Source organism: Pantherophis guttatus, chromosome 1, assembly GCF_059756535.1.
Source record: "Pantherophis guttatus breed Tessera chromosome 1, ASM5975653v1, whole genome shotgun sequence".
Taxonomy (NCBI): domain Eukaryota; kingdom Metazoa; phylum Chordata; class Lepidosauria; order Squamata; family Colubridae; genus Pantherophis; species Pantherophis guttatus.
This window is the reverse complement of record NC_142063.1, coordinates 145,976,886-145,987,861: the sequence shown is the minus strand read 5'-3', so window position 1 is coordinate 145,987,861 and position 10,976 is coordinate 145,976,886. Positions and strand designations below refer to the sequence as shown.

The window sequence follows — 10,976 nt, the reverse complement described above, 5'->3', positions numbered from 1 at the left end:
TTTTTTGCCAGAACTTTGTCAAAGAGAAATACCTGTGAGTGAATTCAAGGTGCTTGAAAAAGCAGTGAAGATGGGGATATGGTCAATGATCCAGATGTCACCTTACGTTGACTTATATGATTGGCATCTTAGGCATTGTGAACTAAAGGAAGTATATAATATCAATCTCCAGGTATGTATCAATCTTCAGCTCAGAATTATAAACATTTTTGTTTCTACTTGTTCTTCATCTTGCTTATGAAGACTGTAATAAGTTCTACTTATGGAGTAGCAACAATAACATAGTCACCACCACCACGGATGCAGATATGGAACAAATAAATCCTAATTAATTAGAATTGGGTCTAAAACCTGAGTCCTAATGAGGCTAAAAAAATGAATGGAAATAATGCTCATTAATGAAAAGAAAAAAATGTAAGAAAAAGTATATGAGCCAATTGGAAACACTAAGAAAATAAAAGAGAAAAAAAAAAGAAGAAAAAAACTTTATTCTGTATCATGTATTTTTGAACAGAAATATAATCAACTATGAACAGCAAAAAAATAATGGATGCTGGGAAATAAAAAAAGATGAGCAAAAAATACATAATTTCATGTTTTGACAAATAAGAAATAAATTCTGGACAACAGAAAAAAATTGCCAAAAATTTTGCATATGCATATATTTAAATCCATTTTTACAACTCACAGTGAGCATTTACAACTGTTTTGATCTTTAACAGTAAACATGAAAAATAAAGAAGAATGAGAAGGGAACTACTTTTCATGGCTGAGATGTCCATATTTATTTTTTCCCCATAGGATAGGCATTAAAAATGGCAGTGAAGTATTCTGGGAAAGAGGCAAAGAATGAGAAAGGTGCGGATATATTTGACTGAAGTTTGTGCTTCAAAAGTACGCTATTTGTTTTAAAAACCAAATGATATTTATTTATAACAATCAATTCCATATGTGTTCTTTCTTTCTCTGGCTAAAGTTGTCAATATTTGAAATCCATTTTAAAATGACACATGGCATTAAAATGATGGCACTTCTACCCAATGTGGCATTTCCATATTTACAACAACTAAAAGAAATTTACAAGACATGATAGCATACAATCTTGACATTTAGTAATAGCGATAAAACAAAATGGCATCTGGGCTTTTTCTGTACAACTATGAGAATAAGACTTCTATTCACATTTTTTTTTTAAAAAATCATCTGTAATTTGATCTGATCTACACATTTCCCAAATCCATTTCCCTCAGTTCTCAAACCTTTCATCACATTGCCCACACCTTCACCGAACTACAGGAACTACAAGTAATGAGATCTAAAATCTAAACAGAGCAATCCTCCTCTCTTTCCAATTTCTCTCTCGTCATCCTGATTATTAAAACTCTTCCTTCTTTCCTTCTTTGTAATTCACTTTCACACTTCTCCCTCAAAATAATGAAACCTTTACTCAACTTCTTCTCAAGCAAAGTTAGAAAGAAACTGTATGATGTATGAATGCTACACCCAAGAGTCAGGGGACCCGGGATATTGTTCTGTTCTGTAAGAAGGTCGTCTGGTAGAATAGAAATCGACATAGTTTGTGGTTGATTTCAGTCCATACTGTGTTGTGTAATCTGTAGAAGCTGGGAAGTGAACCCGATCATCAAAATATGGGTCTTCGTAACTATGTGGGGATTGCAAATATAACCTATATGCATCATAATGCTTTCTGTTGGAATCATCTTGACTGTAGTATAAGTGCTGATGCTATTTGGAAAACAAAACAAAAGAACAAGCAATATTATGCGCTTTCTTAGAACTATACAACAGATTTCCATGCATAGAGAAGTAACAGTAAATTAGTCATATGAGAAAAGAGTTTCTGTGATGACATTTCTACAGTGAGAAATAATATTTATCAAATCTTGCGGTTTATTTTTATTAGCCTTTTTTAGATCCACTTTCAAGAAGGCCAACAATGAGCCTGTATAATTTGCAGTATGATGAGTTGTCATACAAGTGCATTGTGTATATAAAATAATACTTCTGATTTGGTATTTGAGCTCAAGCATCTGTGGAGTCAAGAGATAGTTTCTTAATCAAGTATGAAGATTATGGTGATTATGCATGCTTCAGTCTTTAAATAACATTATTTTCATTTTTTGTCCTCCCTAGTGAAGATACAGATAACCAACAGGAGATATTTATTCTTAGGAAACTGATTGCAGCCCATCTCAATCAAACACTTTCTTTGTTAATTAATAAAACATACTTAAACTACTCTCCTTAGGAACATAGTGGCTCACGTGGTGAGGGCGTGGCTCGAGGTTAGCAAGCCCGTGTTCGAGACTAAAGTGCTGCCTGGGGCAGGGTTGAGCACCATCACTCCAGTTCCTGCTGGGGACATGAAGGAGCTGCCAACTGGGAGTCCCCTGGGCAATGGTGATGTCATAAGATAATCCTTTCAACCTGGAAGCGTCTCGGTGCTTCTGTCACAAGAGCTATGCTAACTAGTCTCCTACACTTTTTTTCAATCTCTTCTTCATGACAAAGTTGAATCTCCATTCAATACTTGTTCCATTGCCTATTCATTTACACTGCTAGAATGTTGCAAATGCATTGTTTTCTGTCTTGTGCATTTGTGTCTGGATACCATACACAAACTACTGTCCTCTTTAGATAAATCATTCACCTATCTACAAACTTCCATCTTTGATTACCCACCGAGAAGAGTTGCTTTTTTCTATTATTAGTTTGTACTTTTCCCACAATTCCTAGAAATTCAAAATTGTAAGAATTATGCCCTGCATTTGAACAGTTGAAAGTTTATTACTATGAATATAGATAGAAAATCAAAATGCCATATTGTTTCTTCAGCTGTTCCACTAGTAAGCTCACACACTAGCATCTCATCAACCTCCCGCTAAAGGCATTTTTTCTGTATTGAGGATTTGGTTCTGTGTCATTTTTCATTCTTTGCTAATTGCAAATCTTGTTGTGCAATTGATTTTATAATTTTCCTTTTCCTAGTGGCACATTTTAAGGATGTGATTAATTATGCCTCTGTAGGAAAAATGTTTGTGCATGCATATGCCACCTGATGTGCAAATATTGCTTATATACTTTCAGTGAAGATAGCAATAGCACTTAGACTTACAGTCAGGTCCAGAAATATTGGGACATCGACACAATTCTAAGATCTTTGGCTCTATACACCACCACAATGGAGTTGGAATGAAACAAACACAATGTGCTTTAACTGCAGACTGTCAGCTTTAATTTGAGGGTATGTACATCCAACTCAGGTGAACGGTGTAGGACTTACAGCAGTTTGCATATGTGCCTCCCACTTGTTAAGGGACCAAAAGTAATGGGACAGAATAATAATCATAAATCAAACTTTCCCTTCTTAATACTTGGTTGCAAATCCTTTGCAGTCAATCACAGCCTGAAGTCTGGAACGCATAGACATCACCAGATGCTGGGTTTCATCCCTGGTGATGCTCTGCCAGGCCTCTACTGCAACTGTCTTCAGTTCCTGCTTGTTCTTGGGGCATTTTCCCTTCAGTTTTGTCTTCAGCAAGTGAAATGCATGCTCAATGGGATTCAGGTCAGGTGATTGACTTGGCCATTGCATAACATTCCACTTCTGTCACTTCAAAAACTCTTTGGTTGCTTTTGCAGTATGCTTTGGGTCATTGTCCATCTGCACTGTGAAGTGCTGTCCTATGAGTTCTGCAGCATTTGGCTGAATGTGAGCAGATAATATTGCCCAAAACACTTCAGAATTCATCCTGCTGCTTTTGTCAGCAGTCACATCATCAATAAATACAAGAGAACCAGTTCCATTGGCAGCCATACATGCCCACGCCATGACACTACCACCACCATGCTTCACTGATGAGGTGGTATGCTTAGGATCATGAGCAATTCCTTTCCTTCTCCATACTCAACCAGCAACTTCGATAACCAGCTGGGACGCTTCCGCGCTAACAAGGGTGTGGTGATAAACGGGGGTGCAGTTTAAAAGGGTTAATGAGAAGGGAGGGCTATATAAACGCCCGTTTCTAGTACATTGTAGCGCCAATTTCATTCGTCTTTACGAGTCACAGCATGTAGCCGTCCATGGACGCGAATAAACCAGCGTGCCAAAAAGAGCTGAAAGGGGTGCTGCTGTGTTTTGATTGCGTCTCGCACGGTCCACCTGAGACAGTTGTTTTGGCCACGCCTAATGTTCTTGCTATCTCTCTGATGGGTTTGTTTTGTTTCTTCAGCCTAATGATGGCTTGCTTCACTGATAGTGACAGCTCTTTGGATCTCATCTTGAGAGTTGACAGCAACAGATTCCAAATGCAAATAGCACACTTGAAATGAACTCTGGGCCTTTTATCTGCACATTGTAATTGGGGTACTGAAGGAATATCACACACCTGGCCATGGAACAGCTGAGAAGCCAATTGTCCCATTACTTTTGGTCCCTTAACAAGTGGGAGGCACATATACAAACTGCTGTAAGTCCTACACCGTTCACCTGAGTTGGATGTACATACCCTCAAATTAAAGCTGACAGTCTGCAGTTAATGCACATTGTGTTTGTTTCATTCCAACTCCATTGTGGTGGTGTATAGAGCCAAAGATGTTAGAATTGTGTCGATGTCCCAATATTTCTGGACCTGACTGTATATCCCGCTTCACAGTGCTTTACAGTCCTCTCTACGCCGTTCACAGAATCAGCATATTCCCTCCAACAATCTGGGTCCTCATTTTACCAACTTCGGAAGGATGGAAGGCTGAGTCAACCTTGAGCTGGTGGGAATCAAACTGCCGAACTGCTGGCAGCCAGCAGTCAGCAGAAGTAGCCTGCAGGACTGCATTCTAACCACTATGCCACCATGGCTCTTTCATCCTCCTTTCATGCTCCACATCCCATTTTGGTATATTCATGACTTACCTTTGTTTAATTTGTCTAAGTGTTATTTGTATGTCATTTTGCTTTTACTTATCAGACACATTTCTTAAGGAATAGAGCTGGACTTTTTAGTACCTTGTTGCATCTATTGCCCTATCGTGGGTGTTGGCCAGAGCTTGTCTTGGAGAATACAATACATCTATATTCCTATGCTAGTGGATATTTCTGGGGAGCAAATATTTTTTTCATAAAATTGAACAATTTTGCATGATTTCTCAGGATAATGCTTTGTTTAATTTCCTTAGATACCGCAATGTCATTAACATAAAAAACACCCTCAGTGGGATACAAACTGATCATCTTTAGAACAGGCTTCCACACCTTACCTGTAGGCGCCGATTTTGGTCCCTTGCTGGTGAGGAATAGGAACTGATATAAATTGGCGAAGGTTTATTAGACCCTGTAGGTAAATAGCAGTATTGTATTAAAACTAAATTTCATGCCAATTTATTATTTTATGCTTTATTGAAAAAAGAACAAACCTTTTCAATCACTACATCAAAATAAACTGGTTTGATATCAGAAAAGATCCACTGGCATTCAATACATTGTTTTGGAAGCTATTTTATAGGTGCTTTGCAAATATAACCTCAACTTGCTTACACTATGCTTCCCCCATCCCGACCCCTGAACTTTTATAAACAAAGAGGTTAAATAGAGAGAGTAATTTATATTCCTGCTTTCAGTTTCACCTCACTGGGCTCTTACCAGTATATATGTCTTTATGTGCAATCCCATCACCTTGGCTATTATAATATTGCATAGAAGTCTGGGTCCTATCATATTCAGAACGTGGGTCTCTAATTCCCAAGAGTGCTGGTGAGGAAGATGTGCTGCCAACTGAGGAAAAGAAGGAGGCAGAAAGAGGGGGCCAAAACAAGAAGAGAATATCAGATCCATTCAGAAACTATACAGCTGCTTGATAATAATCAACCACTTGACTAGTGACAAAAAGAGGGAAACAAGTGTATACTGTATCTGCCAATATTAATTGTGATCTTCTGGAAGAGAGACTTTGCAGACTCAGTGCAGCAAGTAATCTGTTAAGATTAGAAATACGATGACCCAGTTCAAATCTCAACTTCAAACCCCAACTCCAGCAATTTATTGCAGAATGTACCCTTGAAAGTTCCTGAAAAGAACTTCCCATTTCAGTGGGAAATAAATAAATAAGTATAAAATTCAGATCTGAATACTGGACAATGATAAGCATCAGGTAACACTGATTTCTGCCACTCTTTCACCTCCAGTCCTCTGTATCTGATACCACATGTGTATTGCAGCATCTTTTGGAAGTCACATAGCTACATCTTGGCAGCTCTCAAGAAACTGAACCAATCAATATACTTGGACACTGGAATTTCTAGGGTTTGCAGACTTCAAAAATCCAGCCCTGTGTTCATGATTTCTGGTCAGCTTAAACCTTCCTGTATATTTCTTTTTGTCTTCTTCTTGGCCATCCCTTATCCAGTGGGATAACGTGCCTGTGAGGATTGGTCAAAGAAGTCCTACCTGGAGGCTGTAGCAAATGGCATAGCTGTAGGATGCAGGTGCACAATATTCAGGAATGCAAGTGGACGGTTATGGGGGCTAAAACTATATGTTGCCTCTCTGATTGGAAGATGTTATTGTCCTTGGGGGCAGGACTATGCATATAGATAAAGGAAGAACTAGTTCCTCTCCTGCTTCCAATAAAATGAAAACTTGATTAATAGCAGTTGGACCTCTACATTGTTGAGCTTATTTTGTCAACACTGATGGGTGGATAACTGAGAGGGTTTCATTCAAGAGTTTGTCCCTTTCACATACATAGAGACAAGAAATTGAACCAAGGGCCATTCAAATACTAAATTTGTACTCCATCTCTTATCTGAGGGTTCCAGTATGAATACTGTTCAGATTTAACTGCAAGAATTCTCTCTTTGATTGTGTCAAATTGCTTTATAAGTCACCTTGGAGAGCATTTTATTAAAAGTTTATAGTCTATCCTTACTTGATTTTGTCATATCAAAATCAAGTCGGGAAAGATAGTTTTAACTGTATAGGAGAAGAGAAGCTGACAGTGATCAATTTTCTAAGCTTTCAAAAGATGTGTGCAAAACCTGTTTGGTTAATGAATATCAAATTTGGCACATACAAGAAAGTTGATCGACTGACCAGATTGAATAATAGGTGACATCTGCTGATTCGCTGTAGACAAGGATGGATGTGACTTGAATCTATCACGCTCAAGTGTTGACACAGGAGTAATAAAATGATTTTGATTCCAGCCATCCTGTGGAAGAAGGAAAAGAAGGTTACACGATAAATAAATTCCATTTAATTAAGAGAAATTGTTTAGACTTCATTGTGGTACTGAATCTTAATGAATATGATCTTTGTGAGAAGAACATTTAATATATTACCTTTTTATAAATGCTACGGAGGTCACGATATTGCCATAATGTGTTGAGCACCTGGGCTGCTGCCTTGACAACCTTTAGTGATGATCTAAGAAGAAAAGATGTATCAGACACGCCCACACTTCACAATGGGTGGCATTCATTGCTAAGTTACCATTAATTAAAACAGTTTTCTTTAACAGAACGGGAAGAGAATAATTTCCCTCTTGCAACCCCAAAATCTAATTCTGAAAGCAGAGTCTGCAGCTCTGAAAGTGAGAAGTCATATTAAACTAACAGCGGTCTGCTGGCAACATTCCTTGATTGAAAATTAATTTCTGCTTTATGTGAACCATAATTCACGTGAAAGAAGATCAATATTTTATGATCAAAGTGAACTATCAGCAACAAACAAATTGATAAGTTGGAAAGGAGTCTTTTTTCGCCATGTATATATGTATACATTTGAACTAGACTATGATGTTTCTCTGTGTCATATATGTGTGAATATGTGGTTATATGCATAATGGTTATCTTTCGTTTCATTTCACAAAATTTCATTTTAATGTATAATGATTAGTGTACATTTAAAGTGACAATAAAGATAGACAGACTCTATCCTATTCTATTCCTATTATTTCTATTTTCACTCAACTCAACTCGACTCCACCCCACCCCACGATTTCCCGATAAAATAAACAAATTATCACACCGATAGCAAAGGACCTTGATTATACACCCGGAAAAAAAATGAGGAGTCAATCGTGTGTGCACCCTATGTACACAGCTTTTCCTTTTTAGGAGATTATAGTGCATAAAGGCTGTAAATCAATAGTTGATGGGTTAACAGAGAATTTATTTCTTATGCTTATCCTTTTTGAATAGCATGATATGTGTGTTTCACACTGTATCGCAAAACCTTGTGCCAATTATGCCAGCATACTTTGATGTTTATTTCAAAGCCACCTGGTGTAGGAAGTTAGACTGGGATGGACAGGTGGGCTTTTTTGATCTATCCAGATGTGTTCTTTATTTATGGAATGGCTGTGGCATGGTTAACAGTACCTAGGAAGAATTAATCTAAGTGATTAAGAAAGAGAGGAAGACAAGTATTCATTAAATCACCTCTAAGCAATGAATCTCTTTATAGACCTAATGAAGAAAGGTACTATATGCTAGCCAGCATAATCTGGAGAATGCCTGATGAGGATGAGGGACTCCAAGTTACCAAAGGGATATGAAATTCTTTCCTATATTTACAGGTCTCTGTTGGATGATGCCGTGTCTTGTTTAATTCCCTTGCCTATGAATATTTTCTATCTATTTTATGCTTTTTAGTTAAGAGTTACCTTTTTGCTAGGCTTTCCTTAATAAACATTTGTGTTTTTATTTGTGTGTTTATTGCTTTCAAGTCCACAAAACGGAAAATGCAGTGTTATTTAAATTTGGGATATTTCCGGAGGAAATGGCAGCAAGAGGTGGGGTTTTTTTTAACGTGGAGATTCCCATTCATAGCTTTGAGTATGTAGCCATTCCAAATAAAAGCAACAGGGCTCAGCTTTCATTAGCAGAAACAAACTTGAATGTATCACACTTCATTTAAAAGTGCCTTAGTTACCAATCCATTTACAAGCCCAGTTAAAGATGCGGGTTTTGGCCTACAGGATGCAAGTTCTGAATAGCTCCTTCCATATAAACTGAAGGCAATGATTCTCAAACTAGCGTCCGTTACCCACAAGTGGGCGACAAAAGAATCACAGTCGTCTCCCTCAGTCAACTGGCGGGGCAGAACACACCACTTCAATCCCTACCTCTCCCTGCCAATGCAACTAGAATTATCATTCAATGAAAAATGGTAATATGTAGGAACATGTAGGCAGGGGTTATTCTTGTAACTTGGGGATCCATGCATTTTTCAAATGTTTCTTTGGGATTCATACTTGCAAAAAGTTTAACAAACACTGGTCTAATCATTTATGAAAATGAGGGTCCCTATCAGTGATGACCTCTGAACATGACTTTTCTTTCCTTGAAGCTAGAATTTTACTTTCCTTATCCTCCTTTATTTTGTTGTACCTATTTGGTTTGATTTACCTTACGTGATGGGAACATGAACACAGTGCCACTGATTTATTTATATTTTCCTTCTAACCTTTATTTCATTCATTCATTCATTCATTCGTTCACACTGTATTCTGCTCTGCCCTGAAGAATCTGAACCACCAAAAAACTGACTATGATAATAAAAGAATTCAAAGCCCTAGTAATAAGAATAAAATATTTTTTAAAATTACATAATACAACTTAAAAAACAATCCCAGGCACCAATCTTATGATCTTCAAATAATTATTAAAGAGGCAGGCCAAGATTTAATTCTTCTGAATGTTGGAGCCAAAAGAGACACAGTGACTGTCAAAAAACACCTACTTTCACACCATTCCCTGTAATCTGATGAGGAGGAGAGACCCAGACATCTCTTTAAAGATTAATCAGATTCTGACTGAAGTAGGCAGCTCTGAAGGTAAATCTAGATCTATGTGTATAAAGTTTTATAGGTAATAACTGGAAGCAAGCAGATAACTAATGCAGCACCTGAAGGATCAGTGTTATATTATCAAACCAGCTTTTACTTTAGGAATTTGATAATTCAACTGAAATGTACTTTTATGCACTTCGACAAATATAATGGCTAAAAAATATACTCACACTTCTAAATAATCAAGCTTGCACAGGCTGTCAGTATTGACTACCAAAGGGCAGCAAAATTGCATACAAAAATGTGCAGTATTAGGGCCACTGGCTTGGATTGGCAAGTGCTTATATAAAAATTCAAGATCTTTTGACACACCTCATTTCATTTAGGAAAATCCCACAACCTCAGGAACAATTTTTCATGGTATAGAAGTAGAGAGCAAGAATTCCTTTGGTACAAGTGACCCAATAACCTTATATACGCATAAGAATTGCATATTTCATCTAATTTAAAAAAAATCATCACTAAGTGGCACTGAGAGCAAAGCAAGAGAGACAGCAAGAAAAAAGAGACTAGATTTCCAACACAATTTAATGATTCATAATAGCATCCTTCATTTCACTCTCTTTTTTTCAATGTCACAGCAGACATTCCCAGTAGTTTTTTCATGCTTTGCAATATAAGCCACCTTTTAATGATCAGGCAGACATCCTCTTTTTATGACTCCAACCAGTTTTTGGCTGGAGGTTGTGATAAATACACACAGAGAAACATATATATGTGAGCACATATATACCCACATTTTCTCTGATCCTGTGCATAGCAACAACAGGGAAAAGTGATAAATATTACTGGAGTTTACAGAGATTTTTTATCCTGAAGCGCTTTGCAAGAAAAGCGCTTACAAATAAATGCTCTATAACAAGGAGTGTGGCAAGCACTATGTGGACCTTATGAAAATGAAAACAGAAGAGACGCTAAATTTCCTCTTTTTCCTCCTAAACAAACATAAAATACTAGCTGGATACCCTTGCTTCACTATGTAACTATGTGATCAGGCTTGATAAATCGACACTTACAATTAAGTGACACTTGAAAATTAATGAGTAGTTATGATCAGCCTCTCCTCTCCCCTTCTCTCCCTCAGCCTTGCCCTATCCTATCCTATCCTAT

General features: G+C 37.3%; 1 protein-coding gene across 16 annotated transcripts in view; it reads right to left on the bottom strand.

The window, feature by feature from the left end:
* Positions 1-633: 633 nt before the first annotated feature.
* PKP4 (plakophilin 4) overlaps positions 634-10,976 on the bottom strand; it is a 169,086-nt gene continuing 158,743 nt past the window's right edge. For all 16 annotated transcript variants that reach the window (XM_034425615.3, XM_034425643.3, XM_034425634.3 and 13 more), the window contains 5 exons: positions 7,354-7,438; positions 7,106-7,223; positions 5,657-5,788; positions 5,275-5,348; positions 634-1,746 (listed from right to left, as the gene is read on the bottom strand). In XM_034425615.3, coding sequence (XP_034281506.1) covers positions 1,498-1,746; positions 5,275-5,348; positions 5,657-5,788; positions 7,106-7,223; positions 7,354-7,438 — 658 coding nt within the window. In that variant the 3' untranslated portion in view covers positions 634-1,497. The remainder of the gene's footprint in view (positions 1,747-5,274; positions 5,349-5,656; positions 5,789-7,105; positions 7,224-7,353; positions 7,439-10,976) is intronic.